Raw genomic sequence first — 26,378 nt, forward strand, 5'->3', positions numbered from 1 at the left:
TTAATCCTCTGAAATTTGTTGAGACCTCCTTTATGGCCCTGCATGTGGTTAATTTTGGTAAATGCTCTACATGCATTTAAAAGAATGTTTATTTAGTAGTTGTATGCAGTGCTCTATACATATATCAATTAGGTCAAATTGTTTAATTGACTATATTACTGAAAAATGTTAAAATCTTTCACTAAAATTGTAAATTCATCTACTTTTCAGCAACATGAACTTTTGCTTTACATATTTTTAAGCTATATTATTAGGTGTATACAAATTTTAAACTGGCTATCACAACTGAATCTCAAGTCTCTAGTTTGGCAAATTTCTTCAGTGCAGAAATTGGCTCTAGTGCTCTACTTATCTTGGGGCACCTGCTTTCACTTAGATTTTGGGCTATCTTGTCAGATTACTGATATTTTTAGGAAAATTTAACAAGCATTTTATCTGGCATTTTTGTTTGTTTCTATTGAGAAAGTTGGGCCAAATAACCGAGATTGAAAAATTACAAAAAATGATTCTCAAAATATTTTAATTTTGGTTCTAAGTCTTTTTATCTCCCAATTTCTATTCATGACCCTTCCAATGAAGGCCAATTCTAAAAAAGCTTATTATAAGTAATAATCAGTAGTTATTGATTATTAAGTCATCATCAGTAGTTATTTTCACTTTCTAAGAATTGATCTCTTACTCTTGTAGGATCTTCTAACTCTGAGGCTGGTAAGATTGAGAAAAATTGTAAAATTTAAGTTTTTCAAGTATAAATTTTAATAAATTAAATTTAAACATTTTTTTAGATAAAAAGAATCTTTGATAAACTTTTTGGTAGTTTACTTACCGGAAAACCTCAAGTGGGGCAAAAACAGTAGCAATGATGTCCCCAGAATGAGGCAACAAAGTCATGGTGGTAATTGAGATTTGGACAGTCCAAGCAAAGCGCAGTATCACATCCTCTATGATGGCACAGTAATAATAGGCCTGAGGAATAATAAGTAAATTGAGTATACTTACCATCAAGTTTCTCAAACAAAAGCACAACTATCACAGCAACAAGCTTCACACAAGTCTTAACAACAAGCACAGATTAAAGAGGAAAAAGTTTTATTTTATATTTTAGAAAGATTTCACAACTTTAGTTTTCTTAAATTGTACAATATTCAAAATGAAGTTTTTTTGAATTTCAGTAATCATTTAACTAACACATTTCATTTCCATATTGTATACCAGGCTCTCTTCTAGATCCCAGAAATATAAGCCCAACGAGATCCTCAATCTGACTGAGATGACATTCTAATATGCATATGATATGCTAATGACTCAATAACTCATATTAAAAAAGATTAACAGATTAATTGTGTTACTTACACTTTATTTTCAAATTGCTTTATACTGTATTTGAAGGAGGTTTTGCCTTGCTTTCTGATGTCAGTAAATGAAATTTAGCTTGGATTTCACAAACAGGGATGAATTTAAGGAATGTTCCATTTTTACATGGGGAAAACAGCACTTGACTAACCAATTCTTCCAGGTACTAGTACCCAGTATTTAGTAGTCCAGTTTTAGCTACACAGTCTTAAGTATACAAACTGCCAATATACTAAAACCATAATTTATGGATTTGCTCATTATTAATCTCTGGATAATTAACTCTTTAAATATATGTATTTAAAGGCTGTGACATCTCATGGGAATTGGAACTGCTATATATTAAGCCATAGATTTCATTTTATTTTAAAAAGTTTTAACCAATACTAGTCATGTTATCAAGGCTATCAGTAACAACAACAAAAAAGCAGTCCCCATGCCACCTTCTTTTTCTGTTCTCTAGAGACAAACATTTAAAAAAACTGCCACTGTTTCTCCTAGTATTTATCCTAGTTCTAAATAATGTGTGTCTATTACTGTATCTTGATTGATCAATTTTAGACATTATCCATGGACTGCTGTTTATGATAGATTTTATGAAGATTTTAACACATCAATATATCTCCCTGTTCCATCCCCCATCCATCCAATATAGTGATAATGCATTTTTTGGATAAATTCACATTCAGTAAACTCTTTATTAGGCCTCAGTAAAGAAAAATTTCATGTGCCTTTAAGAGTCAGTCTTAAGCTCCTCCACAGTTTATGGGAGCTGATATTACCAAAAATGTGAAAGTCTTTTGGGAGGAATCATTTAACTTGAGGTCAAGAGACACAGAAAAGTTAAGTTTTAATATGGAAATAATAAAAATGATTCCTGGACTTGGATGTGGTGCTCAACATTATGCACTGTTAATCCCTAAAGACTGATTTTAAGGTTCATATAGATGTGTTCTTAATTTTTAAATGAAGCTCCACTGGACTCCGCAAATAGTTTCTTCCTTTTTTAAGTGGAATGAATTTTATTCCCATATTTGCCTTTTTAAAATGGAAAAGGATATGGCGATCCAGCAGAACATTTTTTCTCATAAATTTGCAAATTACAATGTAGGAAAGCACAGACTTTATTTCCCAGGGTCATAAAAATATGTAATAATAAAGAAACTAATTGAAAGCCTCTACTAATTTTATCACATAGAAACAAATAAATTATAACTATTTAAAAGGAGGACTGCATTAACATTTATATAAAGATACAAACAGTTCATCTAAGCAATCAGCATTACAATGTATTCTATCTCTCAGTAAGGTAAGAACAATATAAGGGAGCAACAAGGCACATACATCTAGTGAGCACAAAAGAATCATTTTTACCTGAGCTCATGTCTACTCTCTGACTTGTGCTCATCATTACTGATTTTCTTTTCAAATGAGATTTATGAAGCTATATCTAGTATCTTGGTCATATAGTCTAAGTCTGCACATTGGGATTATTGCTATAGCTTCCATTAAAAAAGATCACCATCAACGAATATCCCCTTTTGTGCCTTCGTCTGCTTATCTGAAGTTACCCTACAGATCATTGTTTGGGTCCACTCTCTTGTCACTTACCTTCCATCCTCATAATTGAAAACAGCCTTCCCTATTCACCAATGGAATATTACGCATTCACATACTTTTCAAAGTACCATTTTGAGGTACTGGTGACATTCTGACATAGTATAAAATATGAGTAACCCAATCTATACTCCACTCCCATCACAGAATTTCAGAATTGAGAAAAGATCAAGATAATCTAGTATAACATTCTGTCTTACAAAAGAGAATACACTGTAGTATGGTTGACTAAAGTTATATAGCTAGTTAGTGAGTGGGCGGGGATTAGAATTCTACTTATCAGGATTTCCAGTTCTTTCTTTAATTTCTTTCAATATCTGAGTAAAGATACTCTTGGTCTTTTGACTTATTATTTCAGCCTCTCTCATCTTTTTATTCACATATAAATAAAATCCTAAAATAACTTGTAAGGAATTATCCATATATTTTCAGACTGAATTGGCACTTTAACAAAAGCTGGTTGAAATAAATGAAAGGAGCAGCTTTCCTGAGGCACCCAAACAGTCAGACACTTCCCTTCCTTTGTGCTTTCATAGCACTGCTCATTTGGTCAAGTATTTATACATTCATTCCACAAACATTAAGTCTACTATACACCAGGAACTATGCAGGGCAGTGAGGAATATGGACACTCAAACAGGTAATTATAATACAATGTGATAACTGCTATAATGGAAATTTGTACAGGGTAAAATGAAATTAGGATGAACAGCTAAACATGCTTGGAGAAATAAAGAAAGTAACACTAAAACTGACTTTTTAAAGGGAGGAACAGGAGTTTGCAAGGCAGAGGGAGAGAGGATATTTAAGAGGAGGAAAATGCGTATTCAAAAATAAATCATAAATTCTGATAAGCTATTTGTTCCTATATTTTATTCCTTATTACATTGTACTGCAATCTGTTTACATATCTATTTAGAATATAATATAGTTCATGGCCTGAGAACCAGAATTTTATTTTGTTTTTATTTTCTATAGTGCTCAGCACACAGTAATCACCTGACACATTTTTGCTGACTGAATACATTAGTATTTTGTAGTAAGTAGTTATTTTTCCTAATTATATTACGTTGGGATTGGGTATATATTATAATAAGCTTTAGCTGGTGGTAAACCTGAGGGTTTTTTTTTTTTAACAAACACAAACACTGCACATACTTTTTGGGGATATACAATCTCTTCCCGGAGGAAGGTGTTTTCTCCTGCATTCTTATCAAAGAGACCCCAGTCCATCTTCAGATCCCAGATGAGGGTATAGCAGGAACTGATGATACAAAAGACAACCCACAGGTAAAAGAATACCCTGGTGTCTGAGTGCTCTCGTTCTGAAGAAAGAAAAGGGAAAGAGAAAATTACTATATTTAAGTAAAATTCTTCATTAAATAAAAGTAATTAAAGAACAGATTCTTCATACAGCTCCATAAAGGAAGTAAGATTTTAAACAAATCTCCCTAGTAGGATCATTGTCTCACAAAGGTTAAATAATAAATCTGATTCTCCTGAAGTCCAAAGTAATCATCAAACATTTATCAAATACATAAAATTTGTACAAATGTGCATTTGGAATTTTGGAGGCTCTATGCTAAATACATAAAAATCCAAATAATTGCGATGGGAGCTCTTTAATATTACAAAGATGTCATTTTAATTTTTGCCATCAGGTGGCAGCTTAAGGTCAAAGATAAAAAAAATTTATGAAACACCACTAACAAGGAATGAATCCATTGCATATGCTTCAAGAAATTCTTGGATCGTTTTTACTTTAGAACAACATTTCCTTCATACACTTAGATCTTGTCAATACTTATTGTGATGGCAATCAGATAATTTTAATTCTAGATAAAATACTAGAAAACAATTGAGGAATTTATCCTTAGGAATATGTATGAAAGCAAATCTCTCTCAAATCACAAAGCAAAGCACGATATTTTGCTTCTTACAGAAGTTGTTTATGGATACAAAGACCTAATTTGACTTTATGCTGGGAACACTATAAAGTAACTTTTGGCTTGATGCCGAGAACACAATAAAGTGCGCTAAATCAGAATAAAAATAATTTGCAAATGTAGTTATACGACTTAGTCTTTTTTTCACTCTTAAATGCTTCATATATTCTCTAATGAAATTCTTCATTGTTAAGCTCTAGAGTCATCATGATGTTATTTGTGTTCTCTAGGTGCAGGGTGTAGGTATATAAATACGAATACAGTCCTGAATCATCATGAAAAAAGGTACAAAACATCTAATTCAAAAAAAGTTTAAATTTTGGTTAGTTTCTCAAGGCACAGAAAGTAAAGAATGAACCACGTATTATCCATAATCCTTCCTATTAAAATAAACAAGTGTTTATTGACATCAATTTTAGGTAGTAAAGTGTTAAGTACAGTATGATTCAAAGGCATCCTCTGGAGATTTATAATCTAGGTGAAACAACCACTTGTTATTGATAATAAATTTGAGCTCAAAATGAATTATAAATAAAGTACTATGAGAACATCAAGGAAAATGGGAATGTTTCCAATAACTGGAAATAAGAGGAAGTAGTATTTGAGTTATTTCTAGAAAGATAAATAAATAGTCTTGCAAAAGTCAGGCAGATGAGGCGAGGTCACTCAAGGCTAAAGGAAGATAATAAAAAGCATGAGGGTGGGAAAGAACAATGTGTGTCTGAGAAGCTGCAAGTAATCCAAACCCAGTGTGGGTGAAATAGAGGATGTAAGGAAATGGGTATGATTTGAAATGAGGATGGAAAAAACATTTTGTTTCTGGCTGTGGAACAAATGCCTTCTTGGGCCTCAAAATCAGATCTGTATTTTAGAAAAATAACTGGTTGGCAGGTTACTTGCATTAATTAGTTCATTAAAAAACAAAATAGATATCTCAGAGCTCCAGCGTTGTGTAAGTCGGTTCGTACGAACTCATGAGAGTCAACTGTTAAACTTTCAAAAACTTTGTAAGCTGGTTGTTAAACACAGTCATTATTAAAAAATAAACTACATAAACTTACAATTAGTTATATTAAAAACAAAGGTAATAAAAACTTAAATTTGCCACTTCCTAATTATTTTACTAAATTTTGCTATTATTATTCTCTTAGGTTATATATATTTATTGTATCTGTATGATGGAAACATTATACAATGCTATACACCTTTTCCCAACATTCAATGTAATCATCTTAGTAACTTGAAACTGGCTATGGTGGAAGTATTTACACTGGATATCAGCAAAAGCTGCAAATCAGTGCTCTCTATCCCAACTCCCACCAGAGAGCTGGTGTGTCAAACATATATCGTACACCACTGTTCAGCTTCTTCTCCTGGAAAGTCAGTGGTAGGGAACAGAAACAAATATTTTTTAAATAGTTCACAAGAGATTCTATTGAACAGTCAAGCTTGGATATAAACATATTTTCGGGTTTAAATTATTTCCACAAAAATTTTTTCATCAAAAGCAAATTGGGCTGAATATTTATACTACAACATTGTGTCACATGAATCATCAGCTTAAAAAGCCTAACAAAATATTTATTATCTAGGTTTATTTGGATGTGTTCTGACATATGTTTATTTCATTCTATAGACAGATACAGGGTCTAGCTGAGTAGTATAGTTCAATTATTAGCATCATGGTTATATTAAAAAAATCCTATAACTCATCTATTATGGTTTGTATAAAATAAAGCAAATTTAGTAACTTAATAAAACTCATGCTCTTCTCATATTTTCAAAACAAGATATACACAATGAGATAAAGACAAGTGACTTAGCTGTAAATTATATTTGCAACTCTTTTTTTATTGAATGCTTATTATATGCCAAGTGCTTTATAGATATTTCATTTAATTCATGCAAAAAGTCAGCATTTTGTTTGCTATAAAAAGTAATGAAATGAGAATACAGTAATAGATACACTCAGCAGGAGATAACAAAATAAGTATTTCTCAAGCAACTATAGGTAGTATCAAGTCTTATTACTGAAAGCTGATTTTCTTTCCTAATGACTAAAAATGAGTTTGAATTATTATATAAAGGAAGATTACAAGGGGAAAGGGGAAAAAAAGAAATAATGAAACTAAAAGCAAATGTGCTATTTTTCTTTTATTTCTTGTAGATTTTAAATATAAGTTCCATCCTTAGAGAATAATTCTTAAAATGGTACAATGTGTTAAGTGCTCTCCTCCTTTCTAAGCCCATATTATTTCTGTAAAATTTCTATTAAAAAGACACAAGGACATACCAAGTTTTAAAAGACCAAATATTTTAACAGAATATTTTAGAATAAGTAATGTTTTATCTTATGGGCTTCTTCAAACAATGATAAGTATACACCTGGTCTACATATGCTACATTTTGGTCTCTTTTTAATTATTACCCTTATTTGATCTTTCCCATCTCCCAAATGAGAAGTGCTTCTCCCTGAAATTATCTGCCTTCATTGGTATTCAGAGAATGTACTGGAAAAATATTACCACTTTAGGCAAGCAATTATATCTAATTCTCTCTTGGCTAACTCTGGTAGTCTACTTTAATGATGTTCAGAATCACAGAAAATCAAGTCATTGCTATTCTACCCAAAGTTTCTATTATACACCTGCCATGTTAGAAGCATAATTCATACTGGACATATTTATGGTAATGACATCTACTGAATCTAAAACAAATAAAAATAAGGTTCTTAAGAGTTTTGTACCCATAGCCATCATAGAAAGGATGAAACAAAATATTAGGAAAAGTGCTAAGAAAGAAAAAGAAAAATTACACATGGAAATCATCCTGAATCATATTTCAGAGAGGATATTTTAAAAATGAAGAAGAGGCACTATGTAAAGAGAAAGTGAATAGTCTTATTTTCAACTCAAACCTTCCTACTCTGGTAATAGATTACTAGTTTTTAATTTGAAATTAAACAAGAAAACAAGTAAAATAGACTAGACATTGTTGTCAAAGCCCAAACCTATATAGGGAAGCTGAGTTATGAACGAATTTGGGATCTAGCAAATCCTACTTCTATTCCTATTACTTAAAAAAATCAAACCACTGAATTATGAGATTAGTATGATTCTATATTAAATAAACATATGCTGAATGTGTTTGGATAAGCAGGTATATTTTAGAGAATGAGATGTACTAAAGTACTATTGAGAACTAAGTGTAAATGAGAGATATAAAGTAAATAAAAACAATGTGCTAAGTGCAACTGCAGAACTGTGCATGGAGGAGAAATCAATAAACCAGGCATTTAGGAGAGCGAACAGCCAAGAAAGGCTTCCTGGAGGAGGTGCTGCTTGAGATCAGTCTTGAAAGTTAATAGTCTTTAGTTAAACAGGTTTATGAAGCTGAGAGAGCCATATCAAACAGAGTAGTCATTCGGTCATTTATTCAATAAACGAGTACCTACTATATACCACATATTGTTTTGAGTACCAAGCATACAGTAGTGAATCTTATTCACTAATAGGCAAATTTTTGTCCCAATGAAGCTTTCTACTTTAGTGGGAGTAGACAAGTATCAGGTATACAAATAAACAAGATGATTTTAGACAGTGGAAAGTACCACAAAGAAAACAGAACATGGTGACATGACTAGCAGGATTCCTTTAAACAATGGTCATGCAGAGAAGGTCTCTACGTTGATACCTGTTTAAGAAGAAGGAGACAGCTATGTGAAAAGTTGGAGGAAGAGTTACATATGTAATATTATAATTCCTAGTAACCATATCTTTAATATTAGAAAGATAAAATTTTAGGAATATATTTTATTTAACCTATCTAAAATGCTATTTTAATATATATTCAATATAAAATTATTGAGATCTTTACACTCTTCTTTTCATTCTAAGTATTTGGAATCCAATTTGTACTCTACACTTACGGCACACCCTAATTTAGACCAGGCACATTTCAAGTGCTCAATAGCTACATGTAGTTAGTAGCTACATTGCTGAATAGTGCAGTCCTAGATATTATAGGGGAGAATGAGTTTGAGAAGTGAAGACTAGAAGAAGTATATTGCTGAGAAGGCTATTTTAGTAGCCCAGTGAGAAATAATGAGGACTAGGACTGAATGGAAGTATAAGGTATAGAGAGGCCAGGCAAAAACTGAGAAAGATATAGAAACTAAAATTGGCACGAATTAAATTGTGAAGGTGAGATAAAGGGTACAGAGTCAAGGATGACTCCTCATTTTTAATCTGGGTGACTGGGTGGGACAGTGTCATGAACTAAGATAGAAAACATGGGGCCTGAAAAAAGCTTCGGGAAAAAAAAATGAGTTTAGTTTTGAATTTGTTGACTTTAAGGTACCTATGAGACATAAAGGTGGAAAATGCCCAGGAAACAATTGGAAATAAAAATAAGTTTGAGTTACAGTTTGGTTAAATACTGGTTGAAACCATTTTGAAACCACCAAAAAAAGGAGAAAGCTCCTTCAGACCTATATCCCTCATGAATACACACACAAAAAAATTTTAACAAGATACTGGCAAACAGAATTCAGCAATATATAAAAAGAATACACCATGGCAAAGGGGTTAATTTAAGATATGCAAGGCTTTTATTCAATATTCAAAAATCAATAATGTAATTCACCATATTAATGGGCTAAAGCACAGGATCATATCAAAAGATCTAAAAATGTACTTCAAAAATTCAACATCCATTCATGATATTAAAAAAATAAACTCTCTCAGAAAAAATAGGAATAGAGGATAACTTGATAAAGCTTCCTCAACAAAAAATCTACAGTGTTAGCTGAGGAAATTTTATTTATTATAATTAATGATGAAAAACTGAATGCTTTCCCCCTAAGAGTGGAAACAAGGCAAGGATACCTGCTCTTAATATAGTACTGGAAGCTCGAGCCAGCACAGTAAGGTAAAGAAAGAAAAGGCATGGAGATGGAAAACAAAGAAATGAACTGTCCCTATCTGTAGATGACATGACTGTCTATGTAGATAATCCCCAAAAAAACTCTCTCTCTCTCTCTCACACACACACACACACACACACACACACCCTTATAATGCATGAGTTTAGCATGATCACAGGATATAAGATAAATATACGAAAATCAACTATCTGTACGTACTAGCAATGAACACATGGATACCAACAATATGTCATCCTTTACAATCACTCAAAAAATAAGTAAAAGACGAACACTGAAAAACACAAAATTCTGATGAAAGATCTAAATAAATGTAGAGCGATAACATGTTCATGAACTGAAAGACACAACATAATAAAAATGTCAATTCTTTGCAAACTAATATGTAGGTTTAACATAATTCTTATCAAAATTGCAGCAAGACTTTTTGTAGATAAAGACAATACCATTCTAAAATGTATATAGAAAGGCAAAAGAACTTGAATAGCTAAAACATTTTTGAAAAGGAATAATGAAGTCAGAAGAATGAGTCTACCCAACTTCAAGATTTATTATATAGCTACATTAATCAAGATTGTGTGGAATTGGCAAGGTATAGATACAAAGATCAATGGAACAGAATAGAGAGTCCAGAAAGACCCACACAAATATGCCCAACTGATTTTTGAAAGGAACAAAAGCAATTTGATGGAGGAAAGATAGCCCTTTCAATGAAAGGTGGTAGAGCAATTAGACATCCATAGGCGAAAATATGAACCTCGATCTGTCTCACGCCATACATAAAAATTAACTCAAAATGGATCATGAATTTAAATGTAAGACATCAAACTTAAACTCTTAGGGAAAAACACAGAAAACCTATAGGCCCTAGGGCTAAGCAAAGAGTTCTTAAATTTGAAAGCAAAGGCATGATCCATGAAAGGAAAACTTGATAAGCTTGACTTCATCAAAATTAAAAGCTTTTGCTTGTGAAAGACCATGTTAAAGGATGAAAAGACAAGCTGCAGACTGAGAGAAAATATTCACAAATATTAGCCAATGACTTATATCCAAGACACACAAAGAACTCATAAAACAACAATAAAACAATCCAATTAAAAAATGGTCAAGAGGTTTGAACAGATACCTTACCCAAAGAAGATACACAGATGGCAAATAACCATCTGAAAAGATGCTCAGTGACATATATCATTAGAGAATTGCAAATTAAAATAATGAGATACCATTACACAACTATTAGAGTGACTAAAATTCAAAAATTGATAATACAAAATGCTGCCAATGATGTGGAACAAAAAAGACTCTTATTCATTGCTGGTAGGAATGAAATATGGTACAGCCACTTTGGAAGACAGTCTGGTAGTTTCTTACAAAGCTAAACACAGTTTAATATAAGATCTAGTGATTGTAATCCTAGGTTGAGGTGAAAATTATGACCACATAAAAATCAGCACATAGACATTTATGGTAGATTTATTCATAATTACCAAAAATTGGAAGCAATCAAGATGTCTTTCAACAGGTGAATGGGTAAACAAACTGGTACATTCATACAATGGAATATTATTCAGGAATAAAAAGAAATAAGTTATCGAGTACAAAAACACATTGGAAGAATCTAAAATGCCTATTCCTAAGTGAAAGAAGATAGTCAAAAAACTACAGACTGTATGTTTCCAACCATATAACATTTTGGAAAAGGCAAATCTAGAGCTAGCGAAAAGATCAGTGGTTGCTCAGGGGGAGGAAGGAGAGGTATGAACAGGTGATACACAGGAGATTTTTAGGATAATGAAATTATTCTGTATAAAACTATAATGGTAGATAACGTGTCATTATGCACTTGTCAAAACCCATAGAACTATACAACACAAAGAGTGGATCTTAATGTAAACTAGGGACTATAGTTAATAATAATCAATATTGGTTATTAATCATAACAAATGTATCACACTAATGAAAGATGTTCATAATAGGGAAGACTGAGAGTGGGGTAGGATGGGGGTGGGGCAGATATATGGAGCTTCATGTATTATCTGCTCAATTATTTCTGTAAATCTAAAACTATATTTAAAAAATCAAACCTATTAATCATTAAAAACAAAAGACAAGCTGAAGATTGGGAGAAAATATTTGTAAATATTATCTAACAAAGACCTAGTATCTAAAATATATAAAGAACTCTAAAAACTCAACAATAAAAAAACTAAACAATTAGTAAATGAGCAAAAGATACAGACATTTCACTGAAGAGGATATACAGGTTGCAAATAAGCATTTGAAAAGAGGGTCAACAAAATTAAAGTCATAATGAGATTTCACTATATGTCTATCAGGATGACTTAAATAAAAAATAGTGATATCATAAAATGCTAGTTAGGAAGATGCAGAGAATCCAGATCACTCATACATTGCTGCTGAGAATGTAAAACGGTACAGCTACTCTGAAAATAGTTTGGCAGCTTTTTAAAAAACTAAACATGCAGCTAACATACTACACAGTGACTGCACTCTCGGACATGATTTACATTCACCAAAACTCTGTACATGAATATTTATTTATAGCACATACACATACACACATACATATATATATATATATATATATTCATAATACTTGACATTGGAAATAAGACAAGTGTCATTCAATGGGTGAACTGTTAGTACATCCATACCATAGAATACTACTCAGCAATAAACAGGAACAAACTACTGATTCATGCAAAAACTCGATGAGTCTCCAGAGAACTATGCTGAGTGAAAAAAAAAAAAACTCAAATGGTTACAAGACTACATGATACCATTTACATAACATTCTTGAAATGAAAAAATTATTAAATGGAGAACATATTAATGGTTGCCAGGAGTTAGGGAGAAAGTGAGGGTAGGACGGAAGATACAAAAAAATTTAATTAATTCAAAGCTAGAATATTTTTAAAGCAATTTAAGGTGACATATAAGTGGGATTGTCAGTGTAATATTTACAAAACCATTTAAACTTAGTACAAGGCCAAAGAGATAAAAGCTACTTGAGAAATACTTGTTAGTCGAATAATCAGAAGCAAATACCACCTTACATTTGATTTTATGGCATCAGCAAGATTTAAGCCAATATTGACAAATGATAAATTCTAAAATAATCTATTTCTTGTGATACAATAATCTATTTCTTGTTTGCATTAAGCTAAAGAAATTACAACAGAATATCAAATTTTAAAACAGTTAGATTTGAGCTACTTTCAATAGTAAGCCAAAAAAAAATCCAAATGACTTAACATTTTTTGTGTTTATCTTTTAAAAAATTAGTAGAACAAATGTTTCCCCAGAGAATTTTTTTTAAATAGTGTTTCTATTATAACAAGACTAAAATTTGGAAATTTGGGCATATCAGTCTATTATTCAGGGTAGAAATAGGGTAATGAACTGGCCATATCCCCAGAGGAAGCACTTTAGGACTATGTGTGCTCACTCAAAACAATGAAATAACTATTTGCACTGAAGGCACTGAACTACTGCTTCGGAATCCTCATTAAGGGGGCACAGTGCCCCTTACAGAATATTAAACAAGAAAGGATCTAGCAGGGATCTGGATACTAGAAAACAAGGAACAAACATAAATGTGCTCAGCTTTTAAGACAGCAGAGAAACTTTTTTTCCCAAGAATTTTTAAAAGTCTAACAGCAAATGTTTGTTAGCTACGCTAACGAAGAAGTTTAAAGTAAAATATGAAGTATTTTTAAAAGAAGTTTTATTCTTCTATATATTCAGAGAATAGCAAAGAGCAAAATCTACTAAGAATTTATGAATATTTTAGAATGTTAGAAAGTGTAAATGAAAAACCGAAAATCTAAAGAAGTGCACTTTCCTCAGGAACAGGTTGGAAAATACAACACGACGGCTTTTTCTATTATTGTACTTCCCACAGGCTTTTCCTTCCAAAGACAAGAAACCTCAAGGACACACAAAAACCCATTTAAAACACTTTCTTGTGTCTTTCAATCTCAATTCCAACAAAAAACTTGTAGGAGTTGGCATCAAATTTAGGTTTGTAATGAAGTGTGAATTCTTAAAATATGGAGGTTGGCTGCTAGCTACATTCCTTTGTTTCTCAAATCAGTGATGGAAAATAAAATATACTGAAATGTTTAAACTGTGTTTCCTTCTTATTGCAACAAGTACAAGCTATCTGCAATATTATCATAGTCTCCCTAAAATGAGTCTAAACCACCTCCCTCACCTTTTAAAAAATGATTCTAGGTACAGAGTTAACTCCTGTGCTTCCATCTTTACAAATCATATAGATCAGCAGTCCCCGACTTTTTTAGCACCAAGGACTCCTATGAGAATCTAATGCCTGATGATGACCTGAGGTGGAGCTGAGGCAGGGATGCTAGTGCTGAGGAGCAGCTGCAAATACAGATGAAGCTTCCCTCACCTGCTGCTCACCATCTGCTGTGTGGCCAGGTTCCTAACAGGCCAGGGAGGTACAGGTCCCTGGCTCAGGGGGTTAGGGATCCCTAATGTAGACATAAGACATAACCTTTGAAAAAATCTTGAAAATGCCCCAGTAATGCTGTTACTATGGTAACTCTTATAGGCTAGTACTCTCAAAAGACAGACTCCTGAGTTTGAACAAGCTTACCTCACCATTTTCTATACTTCTCTCATAAAATTTGTCTTCTGCCATAGCACAAACACATTCATCAGAAAAAGATCTACCTTATTAACCATATAGAATCTATTCTTTTGGTCCAATGATTATTTCCAAAGTTTATGTTTCTGATGCCTTTTCTCTTGGAATATTGTCCAAGAAAACAACAGAAATCAAATTCTACTTTTGATAATCACACAACGTCAAACTTTCTGTCAATGGTCCCTTTGAGTTGTCTTTCCATTTTTCCCGATCTGTTTTATGCTTTTTCTTCATCAAAATCATCTAAATATTTAATAGATAGCAACTACAAAAAGTATTTTTCTTTATTTTTAGGGATATGATTATGATAGATCATAAGCATTTATCTTAAAAAGACTTTCCATAAAGGAAGACATACATATATCAGCTCTATACAGCAAAGAGAATTATACTTCATTTAATGATAAATTCCATTTGTATAGCAAATTAGAGTGCATAAGGTGATTTCATGTTTAATTCTTACATCATATCTGTGAAGCAAACAGAATAGACACTATTTTCTCTACTTTAAAGGTGTGGTTTTATGGGGTAGGGGCAGGAAGCCCTAGGCTGAAGATGACCAGAACTAGGAAATAGTAACCCTTTCACCACTCAGAATTACATGGCCTTGGGCAAAACACATAATGGGATAACTGGAATCCTCCTTAAGTCAATATAGACAATAGGAGAGCTTAACTATCACCTCTGGGAAGTATTCTTTGTACTTTCCATCCTGAGGCCTAAAAGCTGGGTTAGAGACTTGCACTTGTACGTAGGCTGTTCTGCTACCTCGTCTTTAAAACATTGTTATTGTGGTAAAAAAACAAACAAACAAACAAACAAAAAAAACACATAGCATAAAATTTATCTTAACCATTTCTAGGTGTACAGTTCACAAGTTTTAAGTATGGTCACATTGTTGTGCAACCAATTAATCCTTTTTTACTTGACTATTTCCCCTACTAGATTATAAATTCTTAAAAGCAAGAATCATGTTTAGTTTGTTGCTCTATTTTTAGTGCCTAACAAGCCCGATACATAGAATATTATCAATAATACTGAATGCACGCTTGCTCGCTCTCTCTCTCTATGCTCACACCTACTCACTCGACTATTCACCTAACTCAGAATTAATTAAGAAGTAAGGTGTTTAAAAAGGGGTGTAACTGTTAATTTAATTCAAAACTTTTTCTGATGTGGCCAACTGGTTTTCTACCTAAGTATATGGCAGATATTCTTTATAAACTGGATGAGTGTATAATCTGCAGCTCCAAGACTTTTTTCAAAACTACATTTAAACAATGTGATAAAAGCATTCATCAAAAAAAAAAAATACTGCATTGGCAAAGTTATTGAAATTAACAATATTTTGATTTTCCTAATTGTTTCTTGAGTATGTTGGGCTAAACAAGAAGCCTCAAAAATTAAATATCATATGACTGATCCTATTCAAGCTTTTTGGTATACTGTCCAGAAATAGAAAATGAAAGACTCTAGAGTGTCTAGTTAACAAATCTTTTTTTATTCAGTTTATACTAAATTCTTTACTTTATTGAATTTACTTGCAATAAAAAAAAAATCTTGATAGGACACTAAAAATAATTATTGATGATAAACTACTATGCCATTTTTTGGGCATATAACTCAGGATTTGTCCAAAAAATTGAGTCACACTACAACAACAAAATTTCTATGCACATAGCTATGTTATAAAAGTTTCTCACAGTTTACTTATATAAAAACTGAAAAATGCAATATTAATAATCCAAATTTATCTCATTAAGAAATGTTTACATGTAACTATTAAAATTTGTAATACATTTATAATGTTACTTTGATCAACTACAGATAATCATCAAGGTAATGACAATTATAACAGAAAGAAAAAATTTAATCTCTTAGCACCTTCTAGTAACAGGAAATTAATAATTTACATATGTATGTCTCAGACAAAACTCATTAAAACATAAAAATATATTACATTAAAATAGAGACAATGGGAAACGTAAAATTTTTAACTATTAAAAACCGCTTCATTTAAAAAAATAAATCATGGTGAGTATCATGCTTTTATTTTTAGAATATTTGGATACATTTAATAGAAACATGTAACAGTTCTGTTTTAAAATGTGACTATTTCAAATAAATTAGAAACTACCTTTTTTTTGTAATTATTTAAACTTAAGATGAAAAATTTCAGATGCAAACTTAAAAATGTCCAAGAAGTAATATAGTTTAAATAAAAATACTTTAAAATAAAAAATAAAAGTGATAAAATAAAAATATAGTTTAAAAATTCTTTGAAGGGGTACATAAGCAAAAAAAAAAAATTTGAAGACCACACTACTATCCAAACCACTGCTTCTAGCCGTAGGCTTCTAGATTTGAAGCGTTTGCAGATTTGAAGAATTCAGATTTTTCAGCTTCTTACTGAATAGTATCAATATAGTTAAAGCTATGTCCTAAAAATTCAACCAAAAAACAGTACTTATTTTTACCTAGAATGGGAGAAAATTAAGGGTTCGTGAGTCATACATACCATGTTCAAATCAGTTGCCTGACTTACAAATTCTCTAGTAATAACCTTCTGAACAATGAGGCACGCTAGACTGAGTAACAGCATTCCTCATCAAGAGTTAAAATTATGGGAGCTTTGAGGATGTGTTTCTTTCACAGAGGTACTTAGTCAAATTATCATTTAATAAGTTAAATTATCATTTAAGAGTGTCTACATAGTAAGATTATTGGCTGCTTTATCAATATTACTGTAATCACAGAATCTACTGCAAAAAGTGGAAGTATGCTACAAAGTATCTGCTGGACCAAATTGCAAGCCTTATCAAAAAACACCAACCAAATATTTCATGACCATTTAGACACACTTTAGATAAACAGCAATTCTAGAACACAAAGCCTCTTAAAATGCAGTCTCAATTAAAAAAAAAATCACTGAAAAAAATTTGCTAAAGTATTTAAAAATAATTCTAATACTTTCAACTAGTAACATTTCTTTACCACCCCCAGATAAGAGAGTGCATTAAGGTGTGGGCTGATATTGATTTAAATAGACGAAGTAATGCATTTAGTAAAAGGAAGTGAGATCTTTGATGGACAGTTCTTTGAAAAAGGTTAAAAATTCAAAAGGAGTGACTGCATGTGGCTCAGAACCTAAAAGCTTTTTTCTCCTCCCAATAGAAGAGCAGTCTCAAGTAATAACTGGTTGCCATGGAGATAAGAAACTAGAGAGATCAGAGAACTCAATTTGCAGTTAAATGGGCTGGAAACAATCCTTACATCTTGGTGAAGAAAAGCGATTAAAACTATACATGGATTGCCAGAGGGACTCTTTTTCACCTAGCATTTCCCAACCTCATTAATGAACAACAAGTCTAAAAAACCAAATGAAAACCCAAGGTGTCCATTGATTGAACTCATTAAACACAATTCAGGATTTCAAACGTTATCACAAACACTCCTATTCTGGATGACTTTGATTTTTTTTAAATGGTACTTGTTAGTAAATACTGGAATCAGACCAAAATTGTGTTCAAGAACAAACTAATATAACCGAGGAGACTAGAACTTCAGTGGGAAAAAAAAAGCATGACAAATGGAAAAGTAACCAGAGTAAACAGCTTCAAGTAGTGAAAATCAGGTTTTAAAAAACCTCTTTACAGTCAACCAGAATACCTTTGTGAGTGCTGTACAGGGCTGCAAACGTCACCATGAAGAAAGTCGTAGAGTATTTTCCAGCATTAACTAAATGAGGAAAGGCCCTTTTTGTGTCTCGGTATCGGCGCAGGCACTGGATAAAGCGAAGCCAAGCAGGAATGCACTGAACAATGGCCCGCACACCATACGAATATTTGTGGCAAATTTCTGGTTCTGTGAAGATTTCGAAGAAGAAAAAATTATAACTAAAAAAAAAAAAAAAACTTGTTCACATCATTTAACTGTATATTGTAACCACTAGCAAGTTCATAAAAGCAGGGAGCCTGGGTTTCAGAATCACTTTCTTCTTTGCAACTATTACACTCTCAAACTTTTTAGTGGTAGATATGCCAAGGAGAGAAGGTAAAACACATACGAAGGACCTAGTGGGAAAATATGCCCTCTCAGGTTTCTGACTATCTCTTCTGGAATCACTTTCTGTGGAATGTAGTAAAATCATAATAAAATTAGAAGATGAGTGTACTCCAAACCACTATAATATAATATACTCACTAGAGGTTGTTCATGCTATACTTCTTTTAAAAAAACAAAGAGCAGAGTGTGTATTTTTAAATGAGAAAAATGAAATTGGTATATCAATTTTTCTTCAAATTCTGAGAATGTATTATAGAGAGATCAGCCTACAATACAGTTGTCATCTGCTGGCAATCAATGAAAATGTGTTGGCACCAGCTTCATTAACTTTTGCTAGTCATATGTTTCATAAGCTGTCTATTTGGTCTCTGCCATTAAGGCAAAATTCCTTAATAATCTGAACTCTTGGCATAAACTAAGAGTGGCAAAAAGAGTCAGTAGGAAAACAAGGTCCTCGATAAGAATTAAAAAACAATCTGCAATGACTTTTTCAAAGCACTTGATCTAGCTCTAAATAACCAGTATTTTTGATCACCATCAAGTAATACTATGATGGCAACTGCTGGCACTAAATCATTTTGTGATATAACTACCAGTGTACCAGGACTTTATTTTTTATTTTTAGAACTCTTTAAGTGTAAGTTGTAAATCTCTTGGCAAATGGATGGCTAAAATCATAACATATAATTTAAGAGCCAAATCAGAAAAAGAATGCCAAGTACATTTAATTAAGTTTGTAATATTATTGGATGAATTTTCATCCTGATCTTAAAAGTCTCAGTTATCATTCCCAATATTTCTTGGTTTACATTGGCAGTTCAGTAGTGTAGATGCACATTCATACCCTACCTTCTGAATCATTTGGCAACAGGCCCCCACTTTCATCCCACTTGAGCTCAAAACTGTAGAAGCAGATCATATATTCCAGGTCCATCAGTATCACTGACAGGCTGTTCAGCTGATCAGCCAGCCAGAAATCAGCAAAGCCTACCTTATGGAAGGGGGCTGTAAATACTCGAAACTGGGAGAAAGAAAAAAATCGAACACAGAGAAACAAAAAAATTCATATTAAATTTCTCTAATTCATGTCTGACCATGTAACATGATTACTCTAGCTGATAAAATGGAAATCAATGAACCAATCACACGCACAGGGACCTGGCAACAGTGGCTAGTTTGAGAATTAGTAATGAAGGGAATGAGTTGAATGCATAACTAAGAGAGGGAATAAAGAGGGTGGGGGAAGGCAGGAATAGCTACAGTTAGGGAAAAAAAAGTAGAGAGGTGGGAAGAACTGAAGGCAAAAGTGGAAATTGGCAGAAAGCAGAAGCACTGATGGGAGTCTAATGTTAGGCTCCAGGGTAAATTTTGCTGGAGATCCAAAGGCTGTGATAACTTCTAGAATATGCTTCCATCTTAGCTGGGATGAGAGCTTAGCTAAATGATACAAAGCTCTTTGACTATAAAGGATAGAAAGGGATGAAGGTCTATCATCTGAAGCATGCCTTATTCTCTAACCAAAGTCACTTTCATTCACTAATGACATGGTGATGATTGTATTTGTCTTGAAATTATGTCACAAAAACCAGTCAGCCCACATCCCATTGTTATGAAAACAATGATAAATGAATTCAGGTTAAATGTATTGAGTGCTAATCCATGTTGTGTATTTTTCTCATAATGCATTTCTCAAAATCCACTAACTATAACAATTCTATGAGTTAGGTATTACTCGTATTCCCATTTTACAGAAGACCTACAACAAGCTCATCCAGACCTAGGCATTGGAAACCTGTTTACCATTCATTGCAAAGGGAAATCTTGGCACTGCAGAGGCAGAATTTGATATTAATGTAATCACTAGAAATAGCCTCAAATTGTGCAGAGTGCTTTGAGAAGCCTTGAGTGAAGTGAAGACAGGATGAAGGCAGCTTTAATCCTCACCCCGTCAGACCCTTTCTATCCTGTACAAGTAAAAATGGACTCCTAAAACAAAGAATTCTGAGTGAGCAGCAGTTTTGAGAAAATAAGTCAAAATCTGTAGCTCTCCTGCCATCTAGCTATATTCATTTAAGTAGACATATTCAGCCTGAGAGACTAAAGCTCTCTCTTCTCAGACTTGCTGTTTTTTTTCTATTCTTTCTTTAACTATTTCCCTTTACAATTTTAGGGAGATAAATGGCTATATTACAAATCAATTCTCGGTGTCAACTATCTATGACAGGTATTGACTTGGAACTTTGGAAGTCATACCAGGTGTCTGCAGGACACAATACGGGTTTGAGATGTTCTGTTCTAGAGCTGATATATTTTGAGTTCATGTCTTGATCTCTTGATCACTGCTTACTCTTTCAATAAGTTGTACAGTAGGCCAGAGAGACAAGCTATATTGTTTCCAACCATAAGCTCCAGATATAGCAAACTTTTTTTTTTTTTTTGGAAGGAGTGCCAGTTTTTACAGTATTTTAAGAATCTCTAGGGTATAGAATAGACTTAAAAGATTCCAAGAGACAGAAATAAGGGGATAATTTAGGATATAACACCAAAAGATCAGAAAGTCTAACTCAATCTCTAGCCACTGACTTTTGTAAAATTGGTAGCCTAGAGCAAATTTTTTTATTTTTCACTGACATGAGACAGACTACCATTACTCTCACAATCTGCCAAACCCTACCTCAAAACCTGGCTAATACAGAAAATCTTCGTAAGAGCAGAAGAGGAGAAGAATGCATTAAATAAGAAACAAAGAGACAGAGTGATGGGACTGTAAAAGGAAGGGAGTGGCATGAAAACAGAAACTGGGAGGAAGGGAAAGAAGAGAGAAAATGAAAAAAGGAAGAAAGAAGGGAGTAGAATGTTGTATAATATAACTAATGAAGGAAAAAATATAATTATAGTCATTCATACATTTAACAAAGATTAAGTTATTTACTCTATGTCAGGCATTGTGGAGGTACAGAGAAAACAGTCTCTGCTCTCAAAGACTTCGAAGACCCACAGCCTAGCTGGACAAATAAATACCTAAAGAAATAATGAGAGCACCTTGTAGTAAGCGCTATTATGGATATATATACAAAATACCCTGCAAATAAAAAAAGGGAGCAAGTAGTTCAGCCAGAGATAAGGGTGGGTGGGGGTAGAGAATAAACAGATCATACTTAACTCCCTGACATCTACATAATCCAATTCATCTTAGATTTATTTGAATTCCCCCTTTTCAGTGAGAATTCTTTTTCCTTTCTTGTTCTAGCTTAAGTCTTTCAACTTCTACCTTGTTATTTTGATTAAAATGATAACAATTCACTAATACTATTAAGAAACCTAGATACAAATCTGGATATTTGATGTTTTCCCACATACACAAAGAAGCCACTAATAAGTTATTACAAAGGATATATGCTAACATCATCTTCTAAGTTAATGCAGATAAACAGTTTAAGGAGATAAAGTTTTAATTTCTACTTTCCAGAGGTTAGTGAATAATCACATTCTTTCCAAATTTGACTTTTATATTCCACTAGTTTGATCCACTTGATCAAAGTTAATCATCTTAAATAAAGTGACTACTAGGTCTAGCTGTTAAATGGTAGTGGTTAAGAGTAAAGATTATGGAGCCAGACTGCCCGGGCTCATATCTCATCTCCATTACTCACTGTGTAACCTCATTTAACGACTCTGAAGTTCAGTTTCTTCATTTATAAAATGTGGATTAATAGCAGCTAAAACCTCATAGTTTATTAAAAGGATGTCCAGAATAGTGCATTATTAAATGAGAACATCTCTCTAATCTACTCTTATAGTAGAGACATGTAAAAACTTTACTATACAACTAAAGGAAATATTGGAAAACCCAATTCCCAAATTATATACTAAAGTATTCTAATTTAAAAGCTTTAAGTAGCCTTCTATAAGAATGAGTTGATATTTTGTTTAGAAAATCAGAGGCCGTATTTATATCTCTTAATTGGATTTCCAATTAGGGCAAATACAGATCTGGAGAGAGGATATATGACCTCATGAATGTAAATAAGCTATAATAATTTGACATACACTATCAAAATAAATCAATTTCCTATAAAAAATTTTAGCTTTCTGGGAGGAGGAAAGTAGCATATATCAATTCAATAGATTGAAATTGAAATATGGATATAAATGGCACCTAGTGACTACCACTACGACCAAGTGACATATGTTCTTTTCCCACTAAAAATTACAGAAAAAAAAGGAAATACAATTTTACTTTAAGATGAGGCTTTAGTACATTTTACTAATCTATCATTTCCTATTACATTATTATTGCCAACCTATTCCATAAACAAGGCTTCATTTACTAACACACTGCAGATGCATAGATAAATGACCATTAAATGGGGAATCATTCTGCTGGTAAGATTAACTGGTCATGCATGAATTATAGCTTACTATTTAAACAAAGAAGGATACACTGGGGAAATGCTCGCTTGCACACAATGTACACGTCCATATTATTCTATTTCAATGATGCCTTCATATTAACACCTAAGTGTTCTGAGTCTTTCAAACCTCATTTCAAAATAACTTTATAAAGATTTCACAATAATCGAGGCAGGAAACAATAGGTGTTTATAATCTTAGATTAATTTCCTTGTAACTAGAAGAATACTATATCTTTAAAGCAAATAACAGTTTTAAAACTCTGCAAAATCTAGTAATAAAAAGACAAATAATTTCAACATAAGGTAATCTAATAATATTGTACTATCTGGAAATGATTTATTTTTAGTGTAAATTTCAAGAGAGAAAAAGTGGCTCAAATTTTTCCTGTCTTAAAAAATGTCATCTAAAAAGCATGTTTTCTAGATGATGACAAAATGTATTAAAGGTGATGGTGTACTTTATGACATCAAAATATTCTTGTACATCTAAGCTCCACACTCAATTCAAACCTAAAGTTAGGCCTAGCAATGCTATGCTTAAAGGAAATTAGTTGCTCTTTTATTTATTTATATTTAATGAAATTGGAGGAAAAGAGGGAGAATCTCAATATGTGATAAAAACCCTAGTGGAATAAATAAATATAAACAAATAACAACTTTGGCAAAATAAATGAAGGAGATTTGGACCATTTTCTTTTCCTGATCGCTATAAATACATACCTATATTGGAACATAGGTTGCTTGTTATTTGAATACTCTTTTTTATATATATAAGAAGGCTGTATTTTATGTCTTCAGGTTTAAAAAATGTAGTTAAAGCAATATATAGAAAGTGTACAAAAAAAAATTCTGCTAACCCTAAGGGGTATAGGAAAGAAAAAGAAATAAAAACTACAGTTTTCAAGGCAGTATAACTTGTAAGGTGAAAAAAAAAGTGAGAATAATTATGAGAATTCTGAAAGGTTGTGTAGAGATTGGTCAATTTAATCACTAATCTTTATTCTACTGTTAGTTGTAATTAATAATCTAAGAAATAATTATATAAAAGCATTCCCAATTGATTTCCAAACAGAGCTGGTTTAATTTAGGAGTAAGCAGAAGTCCCTTCCCAGAGCTATCTTTGCACTATCACAAAAAATATAGCTACCATTTCTGCAGGAAATTCTGTATCCTAATGCTGAGACTGCGTTTTGAGATCATTAAGAAATACGTAAAGTGGAAGAAGAAATGAAATTTTATTATAAACAGAGAATCGAAGTCAGTTTCTTAAGCTAAACTTGGTGATCTTCCTACTGCTTTTAAAAAATGACTCTTTCATAAAATAAAAATGTTCGGTGGACTATTTATATCAACTTAACAGAAAAATAAAAGTTTTATCACTTTGTTAAAAAAGGAAACTTACGGAGTTCTACATGGTATCACAGCTGATTAAGTAATCTGTATAATGAATTAATCACGAATTATTAATTTGCAAAATCACTTCAAGATCTGGACACTTCACATTCCATTTCTGGAGGAAAAAAATGCACGTGTGCTTTTGCCAAAGACACTGCACTGAGGAACATCAGGTGTACCTGTCATACTGTATTCTTTGCCCCTAGATCTGGGGCACCACTATAATCGATGTGAACCAAGCCTTCTGAAGTTGTGCAATACAGCGGCCTTGGTTTCATTCTGGAGGACGCCAATGACCAATACACCACTCTAAAAATGGTACATAAATTTCTGGACTTACCAGCAGTTTAAGCAGCCAAAACCGGGATTTATAATAGAAAGTTTTGGTGGGGTTGATAAGAAAGAAAACCATAAATCCATAAAGGACAAGTGGATACACATATGTAGGGATGACACTAATTGGAGCAAAGAAGCATGCCAGAAGGCTCAGGCACCACAGTATTCCAAGGAATCCAGCAATCTGACAAAGGATGGGGAAAAAAAACAGGAGAAAAAATTATTTTAGTTTTACCATTACTCAAAAGTCTCTGTAATAAAACAAAGGTAAGAAAAGTGTTTAGTATTAAGTCAAAAGTTCTCTTCAAGTAGATGGATTTCAGTACCTACTAAACCAGCTTTAAAGCTAATGCAAACTAGAGTTGTGAGACTTTACGTCTTGCTTTGATTACCTCAAAGAGATGCTGATGAGACAAATTGCTTCTTGGATTAAGTTCAAAGATGAGCACATGATTTACTCCAGCCTGTCTCCAACCATACGTGTTGATGCCCAGTAGGAAAAGGAATTCAATCAGAAGAAAGCCACCCCGATAGATTCTTATCAAGGGCCATATACTTCTATTTGTTTCAAGTTTAAATACAGCTGAAAGAACATCAATTAATTGGGAAGTTAGAAAATTCATAATGTCTCTTTTAATTGTCATTTTTCTTAATTCTCAATGATAAAGCTCTGGCATATGAATTTTTTTATACATAAACCCAAAATCTAGATTATCTCAAGAGCCTGATGAACTTGCTTCCAGGTTTTTTCCCTTCTTCATTTCACTCTGCAAAATCTCACCAAAATAATTTCCCTAAAATTTGACTTTTAGCATGTTAGTCCATTGTTCTATTAGTTTATTAGATTACAGAGAATCGTGGTGAAATAGGTTAGAACCATAAGATCAGTTCTGTCAGCTGGGGATTTCTGGAATGACAAAACTTCTTTGGCTTTGTTTTCTCCATCATTAAACTGGATATAGTAATATTTACCTCACACATTTGCTGTGAAAATTAAGAGAAATAGTACACATGAGTGCAATGTGAAAACTGAAAGGTCATATAAATGATAACAGTTAATACTTAAAAAATGCTTACTATGTACAAGGATTGTTCTCAGTATTTTTACACATAATAATTCATTTAATCCTCACAATATCTCTGTGAGTTAAAAACTATTATAGCCATTTGATTGATGAGGAAATTAGAGCACAGACAGGTTAAGTGATCTGCTCAGGGTTACTAAGTTAGTATATGGCAGAGCATTGATTTTAACTCAGAGAGTTTTGCTTCAAACCTATACTCTTAACCACTATATTCTATTGTCCATATATCCATGTAAAAGTTCAGTACCACTAATATTGTACAGCACTCTAATAATCACGACATTCCCACACCTTAGCCTCAAGCTTTTTACAATCTCATCTCTAACTTGTTTTTCCCAAACTTACCTCACAGTGCCCCTAAACATTAATTCTTACCTCCTGATAAATTTTATTATCCTTTTAACAAGTTCTTGTTTCACATTGGCTTATGTTGTTAAATGTCATGACAGATTAATAATTTTAAAGGGCTACTTGAGTTATGTGAAGAATAAACTGCAAAGGACCAAGTATACTGTTACTGCATCAAATTAA

At 32.5% G+C, this 26,378-nt stretch overlaps 1 protein-coding gene across 1 annotated transcript in view; it reads right to left on the reverse strand.

Moving 5' to 3' along the window:
* The window catches only part of XPR1 (xenotropic and polytropic retrovirus receptor 1), a 125,813-nt gene that overhangs the window by 9,132 nt on the left and 90,303 nt on the right, over positions 1-26,378 (reverse strand). Inside the window, exons 8-13 of the mRNA XM_039881347.1 lie at positions 25,155-25,345; positions 24,767-24,946; positions 19,466-19,637; positions 18,221-18,415; positions 4,129-4,295; positions 827-966 (exon numbers count right to left, since the gene is read on the reverse strand). Of these exons, the coding sequence (XP_039737281.1) occupies positions 827-966; positions 4,129-4,295; positions 18,221-18,415; positions 19,466-19,637; positions 24,767-24,946; positions 25,155-25,345 (1,045 nt within the window). The remainder of the gene's footprint in view (positions 1-826; positions 967-4,128; positions 4,296-18,220; positions 18,416-19,465; positions 19,638-24,766; positions 24,947-25,154; positions 25,346-26,378) is intronic.

This window comes from Pteropus medius, unplaced genomic scaffold (assembly GCF_902729225.1).
Source record: "Pteropus medius unplaced genomic scaffold, Ma_sr-lr_union100, whole genome shotgun sequence".
Taxonomy (NCBI): Eukaryota; Metazoa; Chordata; class Mammalia; order Chiroptera; family Pteropodidae; genus Pteropus; species Pteropus medius.